This window comes from Meleagris gallopavo, chromosome 2 (genome assembly GCF_000146605.3).
Source record: "Meleagris gallopavo isolate NT-WF06-2002-E0010 breed Aviagen turkey brand Nicholas breeding stock chromosome 2, Turkey_5.1, whole genome shotgun sequence".
Classification (NCBI taxonomy): domain Eukaryota; kingdom Metazoa; phylum Chordata; class Aves; order Galliformes; family Phasianidae; genus Meleagris; species Meleagris gallopavo.
In genome coordinates, this window is record NC_015012.2 from 63852564 (window position 1) to 63871085 (window position 18522).

General features: G+C 39.6%; 1 protein-coding gene across 1 annotated transcript; it reads right to left on the bottom strand.

Annotated features, from left to right (window-relative positions):
- Positions 1 to 1559: 1559 nt before the first annotated feature.
- On the bottom strand, positions 1560 to 9467 carry AMD1 (adenosylmethionine decarboxylase 1). Its single transcript, XM_010707491.3, has 8 exons — positions 9359 to 9467; positions 7478 to 7604; positions 6900 to 7002; positions 6069 to 6111; positions 5831 to 5975; positions 4764 to 4856; positions 4521 to 4676; positions 1560 to 4009 (listed from the first exon to the last, which is right to left on the bottom strand). The coding sequence occupies exons 2-8, from the start codon at positions 7592 to 7594 to the stop codon at positions 3869 to 3871; spliced, it is 798 nt and encodes a 265-aa protein (XP_010705793.1). The 5' UTR covers positions 7595 to 7604; positions 9359 to 9467; the 3' UTR covers positions 1560 to 3868.
- Between the last annotated feature and the right edge of the window lie 9055 nt (positions 9468 to 18522).

An 18522-nucleotide genomic window follows, 5' to 3' on the forward strand; every position in this document is an offset into this window, starting at 1 on the left:
TGACAGCCAGTATCCAGTCCTAGAGCCATTCTGCATTTGTATTTAAGTACTAGAGAAAAGTCCATCTTCAGCAAGAGCATAAAGGTAGAGGCCTTAGAATAAGACTGGGTGGCTTTTAATACCTGTTTGAATATGCATTTCTGCCTATAGAACCTAAACATGCACAAGTCCATAGGACCTCAGGAGATGCATCCCATAGTCCTAAGAGAACTGGCTCTACCAGCTGCTGCTATTCATCATACTTGAAACATTCTGATAGTCTGGTGGAGTCCATAAACTGGAAAACAACCTCCATTTTTGAAAAAGGAAAAATGGAAAACCAAGGGAACTAAAAAATGGTTGGTATGACTCACCTCTGTGCCTGGTGCAGACACTCCTGGAAACTATGTTAAGGCAGGGAAGTGATTGGTGCCAGCCAACATCATTTCACAAAGGGCAAATCACACCTGCCTAACTTGACCTTCTATGATACCAACAGTAATAGACAAGAGAAGAGCAACACACTGCCATCTACTTTGACCTGTGTTCAGCTTTTGATCCTTGTCTCTAATTTAGGGAGACATGAATTTGATAGATAGACTGTTTGCTTTATAAGAAGTTGGCTGAATGGTCACATTTGAAGAGTTGCAGTTAATGTCTCAACATCCACATAGAATCATAGAATGGAAGGGACCTCAGGGATCATCAAGCTCCAACCCCCTGCTGCAGACAGGGTCACCAACCCCCATATCTAATCTTAGACCAGGCTGCCCCAGTTCCCATCCAACCTGGCCTTGAACATCTCCAGAGATGAGGCATCCATAACCTCTCTGGGCAATAGCTGCTCAATGAGAAGTAGCAGGGACTGGTACTGTTTTTGTGGGAAACCTAGAAACTTGAGGTAAAATGAGCCAAAATAGAGAAACATCAATTGCTTAAGGTGGATATTTAGTTTTGTAAAGGTCAGTCTGGAAAGCTGTTCTTTAAAGCTGAGTTACTGCTAATTTGTCACAGCCGACTACTCTAAATTAGACAATCTCTTAATGCTGTAACCTGGATTCTCTTCTTTTAATTCAAGAGGCTTAGTTATGCATTTTAAACAGCGTTGAACACTCAAGAATAACTTGTGAAGTTACCATTCCATATTCGAAGCACAATTAGAGAAATCTGGCACGACAGCACAGGTTCTGGGTGACATATGAATACTATATTCAGACATGAACAATTCAAAGGTTCTGAGGCCATCACTGCTCGCACAGGTATTCTCTATTAAGGCAGTTGTTACGGGTATCGGCATTGCTAAATCTCTGTAAGGCAAAAGTGAAACTGCTATTTCTACAGAACTGCTCACACAAAATCTGGAAGTTCCACTGATGCTTGTTGCCTCTGCTTAGCAATAAGACTGGCAACCACCAGTTTCCCCATCTAGTTTGCTATCCGGATTAGTATGTGCCTACTTCATCTTAAGAGGCAAGTTTCACCTTGAACTCTCAAAGTCAGTCTAAGCTTAAGTACAATAAATACACACCAAGGTTTGTTACATAAAACCAGCAGAAGCAAGAGTTGGCTTAAATCAGAGCAATATTTTAAATATTTAATGCCTAGGAAAAAAAAATACAGATTTGATTATGACGAATCTCAAATTTTTGTATTCATGTAGGCATTTTTAGCCTCAAGAGCAGCTTAACACTTTCATTTGGCTTCCCTGGATATACTACCTCATTTTAAGCTGGTAGCTTAAACTGAAAAAACAACCGGAAGGCATCCACCCTACAAAGGCAAAGTGAACTTAGTCAAGTAATTCAGGATAATGAATACATAAATCTATTTCAAAATTAAACCAATTGGTACCAAGAAGCATGCAAGCACATGGGGCAGAACTGCTGGATCATCACTACAAACAATTTAAGCAAACTTTTATTGAAGCATAAAGTTGTGGTACAGATATTTTTAAATGATCAAAGTCTAACACCACAGAAATTATGAACACCATACTCCTCCCCATCCTGATCACCCCAGATAGTCTCAATAATCCATTCAACAGCTTTCATTTTTATAGCCGAGGCTTATGCTTCTATTTATAAAATGTGTATTTCAGTATTACTTGAAAAGGGATCTTCAGACTATTTGAAGGACCTCAAGCCAGATGTCAGATCAGCTGGGACAACAGTTAACAAAAACCACTGAAATATTGGTCCTCAGTATTAACACCAAGAAGCATTAGTGCCATTTACAGCATGTACTTGATAACATCGGTAAAGAACATCAACAATACACTTAAAAAATTGAGTGTTCCAACCACTTGATTTCTAACCAAGCAGACTTCAGTTTAGAAGCACTAAAAAACTGCTTCATTTATAAATACGGAAGGAACAAAAAAAAACCATTGCATCAAACCAGAAAGTCAAAACATTGCAAGGAGAAGAGGAAAGAAAAACCCAATTTCTTAATTAATGTGCTGGTCTTACAGCTGTTAAGATCCTAGTATTTGCAAACATAGCTGAAAGTCTCCCAGCTTTTTAAAGTCTGCAGTTTAGTCAATACCCATTAATGTGACTTTGAATTACACACTTATTCATGTTCTATGAATAGCGTTCACTTCTGTCCAGGTGTGGCAGACAGTTCTTGTTCTATGCCTTCACTGAATGCCCTCAAGTCACAGTAAGAGGAACACCATAGAAATTAGGAGGAAAAAACAGATGAGGTCACAACACTCAAGTACAACATAAGTCACGTGCACAACAATGTCACAGGACTGTCACAAGATAGAAGCATTAGCTTTGCTTTCGGAACAACAAAATGAAGTGACACTGGACTAGTGTAGAAGCACTCTTTACAGTTAAAAGTGGTAACTTGGAAGTTTTACTGAGAATAACCCAAACCAATCAACACACCAGCCTGGCAAATCCCACTCCTTAGCTAGGTCTTCCTGCCAGTGCTCAAGAGCACCAGCTTCTTAATCGTAACTGGTGATTAGGAAAGAAGATGTCTGGTGCCAATACGAACTTGCACTTTGCAAAGCTGTCACACAACTATGCCAAAGCACTTGGATCCTGACTCAGCTCTCCCCCATCAAGTCTGACCTTTTCCAAACTCTGCCATTGTGTAGCAATGTGACAGCTTAGGGATGTGGACAGATAAATACCAGCATTAAGCTAAGACAAAGTTCAACCTGCATTAGTACCTGTACCCAAATATCTAGAGGTGAAAGACCAGTGCATTAGCCCAGTGCTACAGTATAGCTGAACAGATTCCTATAAATTTAGAGCATGAAAAGTCAGTCTGATGTAAAAATAAGACAACCACCACCTGTAGTAAGTAGCAAAACAATTTGTAACTGTTTTTAAGAACTTTCTTCAAACACAAAAGTGTTACTTAGGAATCAGTTTCATTAGAAATCATACAAGCTTGTCAAAAATCATTTTAGACTGAAGTCACAACATAGATGAAAAAAAAAAATCAATGACAATTTAACAAAGAACTGTCCCAGTGAGTAGGTTGAGGCTGAAGCCTAATGAGGACGAAAGCCTTGTCTGTGGGAAATTTTTGGCGATACCTGGAGAAAAACTATACTGTGTGTAGTTCTATCTGAATCATTTTTACAAATGTTGTTATGTTTCATACAGTAAGATTTTTCTACATGCACTTCAATTTCACAGCAAGAGTGGCATAGAGTACCTAAACACAGAAGAGAGCATTCATGCAAGATATCTAACTCCTTGATATAATAATGTATACAATTCAAAATGGTTATACTATGATTACACCTAGGGCTTTCCACAGCTACAAGGTGGTGGCAGTGGAAAGCATGGCCCCCTGAATCATTAACTAGAAAGCAACCACCACCTTCTCTATGGGATCTCTTTTTGCGCTTTTTCTTCATTCTTAATCAACTGTGCTGTTGCTGGCGATTCTTCGTAAAACTGGTAAAAACAAAATTGTAATCACTGAATTGAGCAATCTGGTGATCAAGACGTTTAAACCCTTCAATCTTCTGAGCGGAAGAAAACACTGTGCGACATTTAGAGCTCTAAAAAACAAAAAGTGAAGTTCACTTTTACACTTAGCATTAAGAGAGAGACTGGCACAATATGTATTTAGTAGTTCTTGTGACATCTAACATGTTTTAAACTCTTGCATGATGGCTGCTTAAAGTTTTAGTCCCAAGCAATGATTCTTCTCTTTATGTAGGGTAATGTTCATTCATGAGTCATTTGCTGGCAGCATCACCATCAGCACTTTTACAATGGAAGGCTGTAGCCAAATTCAGAAAAGTGCAAGTTATGCCTATATGGATCTCCACATGAAGTCACCAGAATACTAAATTTGAACTGCCTTGTCTTAAAATGCAAGTTTTCTGGAGATCAAATTTAGTGCATGCCAAAGCAATACTGAAAAGTACTTCAACTTTGTAAGTAAACTACCACACGAATGTAGAGGCAGACTAGAAAACACTAGTGCCCCAGTAAAAACATCTCCAGCATTGTGTTTTGTGTCTATCTGCATTGCAGCAGCTAACAAGCTATTGCATGGGGACTCACCTGATTAACAAAGAGGGTTGTTACAAATTTTCCTGGCTTGAAAACCTCTACAACTTTTCTAATCAGGTCATCATAAGAAGTCTGACTTATGTTTGTTTCAAAACTAACGTAAGAGAATTCTGGTTCTGGAGTGATGTGAATAGTCCAGTAAGTTCCCTGGAAAAAAAAGAAAAGAAAAGGTTATTATCACAAAATAAGTAAAACTAAAAAATTTGTATTAAGGTAAGCAAGTGAGAAACTTACATCCGATTTCATCCCATTCATTGAATACCCACAAGGATTGAACATTGTAGCATCAATAACAGAACCTGGTATCAGGTCACGAATTCCACTCATCTGAAAGAGAAGTTGAAATCACACATCTCTAAGTTCGTTCATTTAGCTCAGAACAAATATTAATTTAGGAACAGGACACCAGAATTCTTCCAATAACAGATCAATTTGATATTATGTACCACTGTAGATAACCTTGCTTTCCATCTTGTCACTTATCTGATGAGCGCTGAGCTGCATACAAGCTATTGCATACTTTGGCACTTACAGAACCAAACTGCATAGCAGCAAGAGGGAGCAACTTTGTATTACAGCACATAAGTGCATCTGCAACTGGAGCACCTAGTCAACCAGTAAACAGCCTTCAGTTTGTGGAGATATTTACTCTAGAGTATGAATGTACTTCCTTCTACTCCACGAATAAAGCAGAATCCAAGGGATTCCCCTCACAGTACTTGAACCACAGAAAAATTTCTACAGCAAATATAGTAGTGAGAATCAAAACTTAAGAGCAGAAAATAAGATAAAGTTGGTGTATTTTATCAGTGAAATTTGTTCACATCACAGGAGTTACTCATTTGGGAAAAAAAAAAAGAATCAAGGAAAGGAGGCAAAGCCATCAAGGTTATGCTTGGACCTTAACCTCTCCCCCACTGCTATACTCTAAACCACCCAAAGGGCTTTGTGATTTATCTGTAATTTTAATAGCTAGATACCTATACTATTAATTATCTTCAGCTTAAGTCTTACTTCTTGTCATCTCCATTCTACTCAATTGCATTTCTATGCCTATTTCTCCATCCTCCAGAGGAGGAAACTTCCAGTCACCCAAAGCATTGCAAATTGCTCTTTTCCATAGATTAAAGTGAGGACAAATTACAGAGTTAAACCCATTTGACCACAACACCAAAGCTCCAGAACATTAATCTGATTTTTTTTAAGACTTTTCCCCAACATAAAATAAAGCTTATAAATACAAGTAAAGCATTGCCTAATTTCAACCACCCCTGAAGTATTTAGTTTTCAAGCAAACATACACGAGTGACATCATTTGCAGTAACACCATCTTTCATGTAGAACTGGTCCATCACTACTGGGTCAAGCTCACTCATCAGAATTTCCAGTGTCTGATCAGGCTGATTGGATATCCGACTCTCTGGGAAATCCAGGGTGTACAGGTACCTGTGTATGATACAAATCACTTATGTAATCAGTATTATCAGCACCAAGTTCAGCTGTCAGCCCCAAAGATATTCAAGTTCTTGTAATACATACCAGCAATCAGAATTCATACGTCCCATGCAATAAGCTGCTCCATCTAGTTAAGACAAAAAGGCTCCAGTTAACATACCACAGCAGGTAGCTTACATACTACTGGCCTCACTTCAGGATAGTGTCTCTCACAACACACCAAGTCACTGATACAGCTAACATCTGTATTAAATAAGTAGGCATTTAACTTCAGAAGCATTAAGCCAACAGCCAGAAAAACAGGCTCCTTCAGGTAGTCAGAGCACCCCAGTATGGAGCCTGCTTCTAGCTTTGACTGTGCACATACAGATATGCAAGATTTCTGTGTTTCTATTTGCTAAACACTCAGTACTACAGCTTCCATGTTGTCTCAAAAAAAAAAAACACCTTTTCTGCCAATATTTAAAAATCAAAGTTCCAGGCTTTAGATTTCACTTAATAAAATGCTCAAATTAAATCTTTAATGCAGTACAGTGACTATTCAGAACAACTTACACTTTTCTTCACTGTATTGGTTGTTACATTACTACTCTAACTTTGCAGTGAGGCTTTTGGAGTCTGAGAGCTGGATTTTGCAGATTTATTTACTCTATTGCTGAATTATCATCACAGTTAATAGAAGGTGCTATGTGTCAAGCTTAAGAGATTTCAAGTTTGATTTTAGTGAGTATTGGGAAATTCTTTACAGCTTTTTTATCTGTATGCTGTTGAAGCTTGTGCCAGCTGCAGAACTGCAAGATCTGCTAAATGAATGGCTTCAAAAGTCTATGTATTATCACACCACTTGTTGCTTCTCACTTCATAATCAACACTTTACACAAGCTGTGCAACCTTACTGTAGTTTCATATGCTTACTTGGGAAAATTTCATTAAGAAACTCCACTTCTTCCTGGAAATTCCTGTGTGGGTACTCCTGGTGGGAAGGCTTCATGAAATTCTTACGTGAATAAAAGAAGCTCTGAAAAAAATATAAGCATATGTTAGATATCAAATACATCTGCCTACAACTTAAAACCTAGAAGCGATTTAGAAAATTTAATATAAGCTTTCACAAGGCATGACTTCTCCACATCAAAAATGCTGCTAGACATTTGTTTATTCCTAGCTTGATTAGTAAGCTACAGGAGAGAGCTGACTTCTGAACTGGTTTTCCACAAAAAAAATTCAATTATTTCAGCACTTACTATATAGGCATGGAAGTTCTTCGCCTCTAAGTAACCTTAACTCAGCACAGTAGCATTTATAAGGCAGAGATCTTTAAAAGGCAAATAGAAGGCTAAATTCCATAGCAGAGCAAACAGTCATATAACGTATTCTAGGAAGCAAACAACTAAGAAATATTTGAAATAAGAAAAAAAAATACAAAACGAATTTGAAATGCTAATAAAAAGCTTGCTGTCTGTTTTAAGGGAGATGCATTTTTAGCACTTTACCTGAATTGAGTCAAACCCACTGTACTCCCTAGCAAGCTCCAACAGGGGAACCAGTGCTTGCAGTAAGAGGGTGGTACCACACGTCTTCAAAATGAAACGTCTCTTGGAGACAAACATGCTACTCTCACTGTAAAAATGATGAGAAAAATAGATTAAACACTTAACACAAAGCAGGAGAGAAGGGTTAGGTCTCAGTTCCTATCCCAACCACATGCATTACTGCAAATGAACATTCAGTATACAAGACATGCTTGGCATATTGATCAAATCAGTAGAGTTTAGCAAAGACATGAGAGTTGTTATGATTACCTAAAACCATTACTTGCTCTAGCTGCATTATATTATACAGCTACTGCCCTGCAGGAAGAGAGCTACATGCATTACTTGTCCTCAGTCTACTCAAGAAACACAGGTGCTGAGAAGCAGGTACACAACAAACAAGCCATGAAGATGATCAGGGGACTGGAGCACCTCTCTACAAAGACAGGCTGAGGGAGCTGGACTTGTTCATCTTGGAGAAAAGAAGGCTGCGGGGTGACCTCATTGCAGCCTTTCATATCCTAAAGGGAGCCTACCAACAGGAGGGGAATCAACTCTTTGAAAGGGTTGATAACTGCAGGACAAAGGGAAATGATTTTAAGTTGAGGGAGGGAAGACTTAGGTTGGATGTCAGGGGGAAGTTCTTTACAGAGAGAGTGGTGAGGTGCTGGAACAGGCTGCCCAGAGAGGCTGTGGATGCCCCGTCCCTAGAAGTGTTCAAGGCCAGATTGGATGGGGCCCTGGACAACCTGGTCTAGTATTAAATGGGGAGGTTGGTGGCCCTGCCTGTGGCAGGGGGTTGGAGATTCATGATCCTTGAGGTCCCTTCCAACCCTGGCCATTCTGTGATTCTTAATCCAGATGCAGAATGGAGTCAAACTTCAAAAATCTGACCTCAGCTGAAATAAAGCTATCAAAAAGTCAGCCCAGAGAGAAGCAAAATCTTTACAGAAATTAATACTATGTCTGGCTGCATCTTCTAAGATATCTGACAATCAGAAAGTGATTAATCAGCACCTGTCCACAGAAATCACAGGTTATAACCACAGTTCTGTAATATGCTTTATGCAGAAGATAAAGTTTACATACTGCTGACTTCTTTAAGTCAGATACAGAAGTACAAGCCCACCGAACTGAAGATTAGCATTGATACTACATCCAGAACACTTAAAGTGTATAGCAAGTACTTTCTCAGCAAATAAGAGCTTGAAGACGACTTGAGCAGTTTTTTACTAGTTTTCTCTTAACCCAACCTTCCTTTCCAGATAGCCTTTCAGAGTACAAAAGTTTCAGATTTTGTAATCTGAAGCAAAGCAGAGAATGTCAGTGTGTCTGACAAGTACATACAGAAAAAAGCATGAAAGTATTTTCAAGATGAAAAACATATGGCAAAAGGCCAACTGCTGTGCAAGGTCAAGGATTTTAAAAAGATGCATTTTTAAAAGTATTCTTTATGGTAATGTATTATCTGTCTTTAAAACCAATTCATTGATAGTTTTTGTTGACCTAAAACTAACACTTACACATGCTGTTTCGCTGAAGTGTTCCTAAAATTTGAGTAGATTTTTAATTGGAGGAAACTTATTTATCCCAGGACAAAAATTCTATCATCAGGTGCAGAAATGCCACAGCAAGTAAAAACTAATCACTTAATCATGAAAACATTCCTCCTGTTACTGAAAAGAAGCATGATAGTACTACAATTAGCATGCCCTTGCAAATTTTAGCTGTTAATGACAGGATCTTAACCCAAGATTGGATTATCAGCCAAACATTTCCCATACAACAGCTTTAACATTTTTACCCATTGGGCTCCCTAAGAAGCAGCTATAATAGGCTTACCTGAGTACATAAGCTTCCTGCTTGTCAGTTTTTGTCACACTTATGATCAAACAATGCACATTCTCCAGAAGTTTGTCCCACTCAATCCTGTAAGGAAATTACAACAGAGTCAAAACAGGTTAAACTGATGCTTTCTGGAACACCAGATTAAAAATGCATCACAAAAAGGATTGTAACTGTTATTGTCTTCTTTCATGCTTGTAGATGCAACACCTCTTCATGTAAGAGCCACGAACCCAACAGAAACGCTATTCAATTCTTAGCTCTCAATGGCAAAATTTGAGTTTTCCACAGGAACCATTAGAATAATCTGCTGCATGGGTGCAACTATCAAACAACAGTGCCAAGACTCTAACAAGGCAGGTGTAATGCTATAATGGGATGATAATAGCAGGGTAGCAAAGTCTTTGGCTACAGTAAATGAGAACAAGCCCAAATGCAGCAGCCATGAGTTCAGAAATGAAGGAAAAGAGCTGCTTATCTTTGGAAAGCCTCAGGTAGGCAGGGATCTCCAGCAAGATACCTTCACCTCCATTGCCAGTCCTTAAACGATGTCTGCAAGGAGGTGGATCCTGGCTCCACCCCTTCCGGTCAGTCAGGTGCACTGCATGTACCTGAGCTCCCCTGGGTTGGCTCTGCCTTCCACCAGGTGCTCAATCACTGTTTCTGGCCATGACTTAGCATTTCTGCTACAGCAAGTTAAACATTACATCCTCCACGTAGGAAAAGGAGAAAATTCAATGTTATAACAATGTATGCTTTAAGTTGAATCTTCACATAATTTCAATTCCAGGAGCCACTGGTAACCAGAGCAACACAGCAGTACATTATCATTAAGACAATCATGTATTATCATACATTATATCTGTTCAACTTGGAATCAAGTTCATAATTTTATTGAAAATCAGCCCTAAGAAATAATACATCTTAATGGCCTGAACTCCTCTTTGATCGATCTGGATAATAGAATTCCTTCTACTTCTAGAAGATTATGTAGATTCAGCATCTGCTAGATTTCACTATGATGGTATATATTTAGTATTTCAATTCTTGACTGTCATTATTCATTCTACTAGAATTTCTCTCTACTAGAGAAATTCTACTAGCAAAATGAAAATTCAGAAGGCACAAATGAAGCAAAAAAAAACTTCCAAGCACTTGTGAAAAGTTACAGACTTGCAAAAAAAAAAAACCCTCAACTACTGTCACTTCAGTCTTGTATCTATTAGTAGAACCCAATACAGCAGTAAAATTTGCTATGGGACATACAACTTCACAAGGTCACAAAATTACAAGTCTGTCACAGCTTCCCATTTCTCCCTTCCCACAGCATATTCCAACTGTAGGTTTGTGCTGGCTCCTGCTTGGACCTGTTTTGAGCCAAGGAATTTACTAGCCAAGCTGAAGCAACTATGAGAGCTAAAACCCTTTTTTACCAGCTGGTAAAGGGTAGATAACTTCACAGCTGGGAGACAGAAGGAAACACCATTTTCTTCCAGTCACCACACAAGCTCCCAGATGAGCTCAGCTGTCCCTGTGACTGCCAGCCTAATCCTCAGGGGTCAGACCTTCTTTCCCTTTGGCACTGCAAAAGCTTGATAGCTGTACTTCGGGACAAAGCACTCACTGTTAATTCTAGCAGCAGGGTTGTTCCAGCAGCTCCAAATCTTTCCCCTTAAGGGAAAAAAGTCAATTTGCTGGAGTGAAACTTCAATGCAAAGCTGAAGTTTTAGGTTCTCCCATCTCCCAGCTGTAGTGCAGACGCTCTTTGCTTCCTAAGCACCCCGGTAAATAAATGTCTCTTGTTTTTCCCCTCACTTGAGGATGCCTCCTGATCTGAATTCTGCACCTTTGCTACTTGAGGATTTTTTCCCCTTTTAAAGTCTGCATTGCACTAAACCAGTGTAAGTCAACCAGAACATGCTTAGCTTACAGACTGTATCCTTCCTTTATGTAGGAGTGAAGCTCTGAGAAGTGAATTTAAAAGAATCCTCTCCATCCTGAAATCTCTCATGATTAGGTGCACATCTGATTAACTTTATGAAATCCAATTTTTAATGATCCAGATATTCAAAGTGAATTTTCCCCTACCACTCCAGTTACTGAACCTTGATGAAATTCTGTTCAGCAACTGGAGATGACAGCACAGACTGCTCAAATCTGCAGCTCAAGTTGATCAGCTCATTTTGAATGCACGGACACAAACTCTATGCCATACTCTGGGCTGTGTTCCTGATACTCAAGTTCATATGAAAATGCAACCAGTCTCTTCTCATCTCTGAGCAACATGGCAAATGCAAAGAGTGAAACTGTTGATGTCAAACTTTTTTAATATGGTCCTGGACAACCAGGCTATTTTGGTGAGAAGAGGACTTCAGGATTTAGTCATCTTAAAGCTACAGCATACCCACATACGTTTGCCAGCTTTACTATCTTTCCTGTAACATTTTACTATGCTCTTCTTGTAAACTGAACTAGGTGATGTGTTAATTTTATTTGTTACTGCAGAATAACTCCAAATCATCCCAGCAGCACTCCTGTTTATGTCCTATCTGCCCCTGATGAAACAATACTCAGAGGTCTAACACAGCATTTGTGACAGCTGAGGCATAGATCTCTTACACTGCCTGAAGCTGCAATAATTCTACTTGTATACTACCACAGATAAGATTTTGTACTTGTCTGAGCATTAACGGGCCTGCAACTATCTCAGACACTGCCAAAGCATAAATCTGACTTCTTAGCTGGTTCAAAATCTCAGCACTGTGCATGTAAATAAGAATTTTTTAAATATCACTGTACTGCAGCAATGGCCATTTCAGGAAAATAACTCCTTAAGTCTCAGTCATATTAGTGGAGGAAGATGCAACAATTCTAAGGTTCAAGAGCACAACAATGAGGGATCAAAATAGCACCAATACAGTGTTGCGTGTTAAATCCAAAGCAAACCATGCAAAGGAAGTCCCTATTTAAGTTATTAGCACTACAGTTGGCATTTTGGTACTGCAGTGGCACAACATTATTTAAAATCTATTAAAGCTTTGCTCTATTCTTCAGTACTCCAACTACAGAAACCACAGCTTACCATGTGCTAAGTGTCTGTGCATTCAGCTTTTACAGGAATTAATGGAGAGTTTTTTAGTTGTTCTGATTAAGGTAGCATTGAGAAAGAAAAAAACAACAAATTGAGAAATACACAAGATGTCAATCTTGATCCAGAAACATACATCAAACTAACAAAGGGTTGCAGCAGCCAGGATGAGATTTGGCCACATCATGAAATTTTATGGAGATCCTCACCTTATCTATATGCATTTTAAAGCTGAGCACAGGAAGCAATTACAGAAAGGCCACCTCACTAACATGCTGGCTTTGATCTCTATATAATCTCTATATAATTAAACAAGATGATCTTTTTATTTGACGTTTTTCATTGTTTTAAGCAGAGCTAGAAAACATTTAGGATTGCTTTGTTCTGCATAGTCAAGGTTTACTAAATTTAACTCTTCCTTTAATCTGCAGAATTATTCAAGAGTTTCAGCTAAGAGACAATGTTTCCCCATACACTTACCATGGAAGCAAAAATTAAGAGATAGCCTTTTGATATTATCAGTGTATGTATTACACTTAATGTCATTGTATTTTGTCAAACAAAAAACCTTGAAGTTAATAACTGTGAAAGACTTGAATATTACATCCTGTTTCATATTAAACTAAACTATGAAGCAAAGCCTCCAACTGAACAAGAGCCCAAGAGACTAATTTTCAATGAAATGCCATCACGGGCTTCTGCTCCTCCAAATTCCCCTTTCAAGGGGAAATGAGGATTGCATTACCATTTCCTATATTTCTCATAAACAGCCATCAGGGCAACACCAGACACTTTGGAGCCGATCTCTCCATGAGGAAGCTAAGCATATTAGAAGACAATACTTGAATATCATTGGTAGCCAAGTGACTCCTGTAGCAGGCTTGCATCTACTGGAACTCCAAAGTGACAAAATCATCTGAGACCAACAACTCATTGTTATGTAAAGTTAGTACTACCCATTCCAAAGTGATAAAATCCTGTCTCTTAATTATCAAACAGCAGACACCCACTGAAGGTCAAGAAGCTTCTTCAACAGGCAAGCAACGTGCATCTTAAACGGCTGCATGTGCCCAGAGAATACCAAACGAAATGAAAGCATGTACTCAAGCGAAAACAACTGTCCCTGCTTAAGTGATAGAAAGCTGCTTGTTCTTTACTTGACTATCAGAAGATATAAAAAAATATATTTTAACAATCTACTCCTACATCCTACCCTATCAGCAGACTGTTTCAAGGCCAACCAGGAAGGGAGTAATAGTGATTTAGGTGAACTTCGTGAACAACTTGTTCCCATAAACAGTCAGCAGCCTCCACAAACATGCACCCTTCCCAGCCCTTTCAGCATCTTTCTCATGGAGCCCAGATGCACTGTGTGAAAGTTGTTCTGTAGTAGGGCAGGAATTCTTTGGGAAAACAAGTCTTCTAAAGACAGCTTCAGTTGTATATATATATATATATATATATACACATACACATATATACACACTCTTGCATAGCAATTCATTAAAAATAAGACAACTGACAAGCGTGTAGCAATCAAAGTAATAATCACTTTTACCTTGTACTTGACTGTTAAGATCTTGTTTAAAACCAAGTATTGAGCTATGGAGTAATACCTTTCATTCCCCCCACCTGTTACCTCCTAAATATTTACCTCATTAACAAACCACAGTTCAGCAGGCAGTATCCTATCAGTACCCTGATCCAGACCGTGGATAAAGGTAATGCCCAATCCAAGCCACCTATGCACAGTTAGCATAGAAGCTGACTGAATGCCAGTGTCAGAGCTGCAACATCACTTAAAATTATTTTGAAACAGATACAAGTAGTAGATGCCAACTACTCAAATCACAAGCTTTTTAAAGCATGTGTTTTTTCCCCAGCAGAATGACAGATGCATGTTAATTATTTCCTATTAAAATTATAATTTAGCCTATAGATTGCTGTTGAATATAGACTTCCTTGAATCATATATACTCAAGGCACTTCCAACATGATAATTTCACTTCTGCAGTATCTGTCGGGCACACAGGACCCACACACCCTCTACATGGCTTTGAAAACAGATACACAAAAATTCCATACGTTTCCCTTATCTTAAGCCTTAAACCTTTCCAAGGACATGCACATAATCTTGAGTGAAAGGCAATCACCTGAATAGCAAGTCATACCTACATCACAAGCAATACCACCACACACTTTTAGCTAGAAGCTCCTGAGCCAACTAGTAAAGAGAATAGTTCCCTAAGGACTCTAAGATATTCCAGCCATGGCACAAAAGGAGACCATAGATACTGCTTTGAAGGCTGTGTATGGCTACTGTCACAGGTCCTTTATTACTGTTGCTACAGCAGTATACAAGGAACACTGACTTTTGTAAACCACCTCCAGAGATATTTGAGGGGCATTTGTCTGTTATATCAAAGGATAACACATACCTGACACTCAAGATTTTTCAGGAAGCGTAAGCCCAGATCAGCACATTAGGATTTCAGCAGAAGTCTTGAATGCAACGTTTAAGGCAAGTTTGAGTCTAACCTTCTCCAGAAGGAACACACTGTAAGGCAGCAACTGTCTGCCATAAGCATCAAGCCTTCCTGCTCTCCTGGCTGAATAGTCATTAGGAAAGCCATTTTAAGAACATACCAGTAGCCACAAGTTTAAAGAGGTTTATGAAGGGGCTTATGACAGGAAGTAACTAACCAAATCCTGAAGTTTCAGCAGTAAGGTAGGCAAATATCAAACAGCCTTCAAGTGTTAGCTTTCTGCAAGCATAATCACAGTCAGTAGCAGTGAGCATAAAAGGGCTTGGCTTGTTTCTTTTGTGTGAAGCTATTCTTTAACTGAGTGTTACAAGCAAACGTTTTATCTGCCATTTTGAACTTGTCTGCAATAGCAGAAGACTGAATTCTTAGGTAAAGTTCTCCAATTATCTTTTATGTCCACGTGAAATAAGCTCATAGAGCAGAGACAGTATCCTGCCTCCCTGCACAACCCTGCCTCCCCTGCCCACATCACATGTCACAGGCAGTAGTGCTACACTTCTGTGCAGAGCCTCCCAAGAGTAAGCACAGGAGGCTCGCAAGCCCAGCCTTCCTGCACCTTTGCTGTTTGAAGGAACATGCAATAACACTTCCAAGCTCTGCAGGACTGTGGGAGTTGACTCAGGCTAGAGGGTGTAGTACAAAGCAAGTACTTACAGGACTTCATCAGATGCTTGCCTTCGCTGTTGCTTAGCAGTTCTCATCTGGCATAGACTGAGAATTTCACGGTATCAGTATCACCCCATATTGTTCATTACTGCACTGCTCTTTCTCCAGTTCCTTATCTTGTGTCCAAGTATATACAAATAACTAAATTAAAGGTTCATAAGTATCATCTCAATTTTGAATGCTTGAGAGGTGGACTCCTAAATACTAGAATCCTTAGCCTATGGCTTCAAACTTGTGTGCATTCAAGACAGGAAGCCCGGAGGCTTAGCTGCACTCTCAGTTGAAGGCATAAGCTGCTTTCTTTGCTGTGGAGACAGTGAAAACGCTACTCAGTCATCACAGAATTCCACTCACAGTATGGTGATCATGTTTTCAGCAAAACCTCATTTTTATACTTGAAGACTATTTTTAATAGACGTGCTTTGCATAGCACAGTGAGAACGTGCACCAAGGTAACAAATGACCAAAGCCACAAAAATGTTAACTTCATTCTATTTCTCAGGATGAGTGGGGCAGGCATCTCCAGATGCTTGTCATTATTTCAATGACAGGACCTTTTTGCAGAATTCATCAGACAAAGAAAAAGTCCCCCACCTCCGCAAATTAAAGCCCACGTTAATCCATTTTCTTTTAGTTTTCAGCTGGGACTCTAACTGAAGGTATTAGAACAATAAGTTTCACATCTGTACATATTATTCTCTAAAAAGCAGCCTTGCCCAGAGGAGAAAAAAATGTCATAACTTCTTCATTATCAAGTTCTTGAACCTTTGTCTTAGCAGCTGGTAATATCCAAAGACTTCAAACTATCTGATCCCTAGCAAGGGCACACAACATGGAAATTTTTGGCTCTGAACGCCAGCTTAGTCATTCTGTAGATGAATAGCTGACATTTCACTACTAAGCAGGTACAATACAAAAGGCAAGCTCAACTGGTTTGCAACTTGACTCTAATTTAGCTATTGTTCTACAGTTTCAGCTTTGATTTCAAACTGTTCAAACGAGCTTATTCAATTGCCTTTTTGGAATTAGCATAGCAGGGTACACTGCATTTGGAATTTTCTCATTTGCCTCTATCAGCTGTAGTGAAAATAACTTAGGGCCAACATTTCTCAAGAAGATTGTTAATAAGACTTTGTTTCATGCTAGCAACACAGTATCACTGATCGTTATCCCTAAACACAGGTTAACAGCACATCTCAGATGTCACACCTTCCTACCAAAAAAGGTAGACAGCTTCAATCAGCATCCTGTATTAAGACCCAGTTAACACAAATGCCTTCAAAGCTCCCTCCCTAGTCTGAAATTGTGTTAAAAGCCACATGTTCAATAGTTAACAGTTTGTATCTACCCTATTAAGATTTTATGGCCATATCTAAACACTGTGAAGGAGCTGCCCAAGTACTTGCCTTTCATTCCATTAAGTTGTATTAAGCAGCCTTAAAAACCAGGTTTGCTTGTTTGTAGATGGAAACTTCACATCACAAATGAAACGGAGCATGAATGTGTCAATGAAGAAAGTATTTGCAGAATGCCATCTCTAAACCAGAAGTTCTGTAAATTCCAATACCAATTCCATGTCAATTCCACTCCAATTCCTGGAGTGCCTACATAACATTTAAGATCATCTGCAAAAATTTCAGCTAGAATTTGCTCTTCCAGGGTTGCCTGGACATTAGCTGTACAAGTTGAAACTTTATATTTGCTATACCTCTGAAGTAATAACAAATGTATAATCACATCTCATCATTTCCATGCTAAGCACATTATTCAGAAAAAGGTCTAAATAGCTTTATATGTCAGAGTTGCATGAACAAACTGCCTCAGAGCATCAGGACAGAGGCAAACATCTATGCTGCACTGCTTCTATCATGGCAGAAACGAAGCTTCTGGTAGCTGTGAGCTACTGACATAGACACACGTGCATGCACACAGGATGCCCATTATTTCAGGAGAGGCTGTTATCTGCTCACCAGCAATTCAGACCTTTAGATAGCTAATTCTACTAGTACATTTACAAAGGGAATCTGCTGAGAAATGCTGAAACAAAGGAAAAGACAAACAGCACAAGCTGAGTATGCACCTTTGACTGGAGATACTGCCTTCATTACCATATCCCATACATTAAACACATCATAACATCTCATCTGAGCATCCTGAAGAAAGACCACTGGCTAACAGCAATACATGCAAGCAGATCTGGATATACCACAAACACCAGATTCTCTGGGTGCCATCCCAACCCACGAGTTCAGTTTTACCAGACCTACAATGACCTAACAGAAGCGAGCCTTCGCATTTGCCTCACATGCCAAAGACAAAACAGCATTTTCAATTACGTGAATCTATCACATCTGCATGCAAACCTTGTTCTCCCTGCAAACTTGTACATGGTCCTGAGCCCATTCTAGGGCAAGTAAGCAGATCTTGCTTTCATTTCAGGCTTGCTGCAGCCATTTTCTGACACTTCCAGGGTGCTTGTGCCACAGTAATATATTCAGCAGCTCTATAGTTGGACCTCTTATTACAGGGACAGGCATCCCAGTCGACCCAGGAAGCTCTCTTTATGAAGTACCGTACAGCACAACCTCCCGACGCCCGCCCTGCCCGATGGGGTTTTCACAAGGCGCCCCGTGACCATCAGACCCGGCATTAACGAGGGCCCGGCTCAGCCGCAGCGGGAGGAAAGCCGTCCCTTGGCCCCGAGGCCGACTCGGGAGCACGTGTGCAGCCGAAGCCGTGCGAGCCCGGGCCTTTCTTCCTGCCTCGCTGGGTGGCAGTGAAAGAAGCGCACATTCTTCAGATACCCATTGGGTGACAGGCAGGGGCCCACCCCTGCGCGGCGCCCAGTTCTCATTGGCTTG

Bases quoted from the DNA above. Each gene is read 5' to 3' on its own strand.
- AMD1 (XM_010707491.3), bottom strand. From the start codon at position 7,594: ATGTTTGTCTCCAAGAGACGTTTCATTTTGAAGACGTGTGGTACCACC. The intron at 7,003-7,477 runs GTAAAGTGCTAA...TATTTTTTTCAG, and splicing joins GTGGGTTTGACTCAATTCAG to AGCTTCTTTTATTCACGTAA. The intron at 6,112-6,899 runs GTAAGCATATGA...TGTCTTAACTAG, and splicing joins TCTTAATGAAATTTTCCCAA to ATGGAGCAGCTTATTGCATG.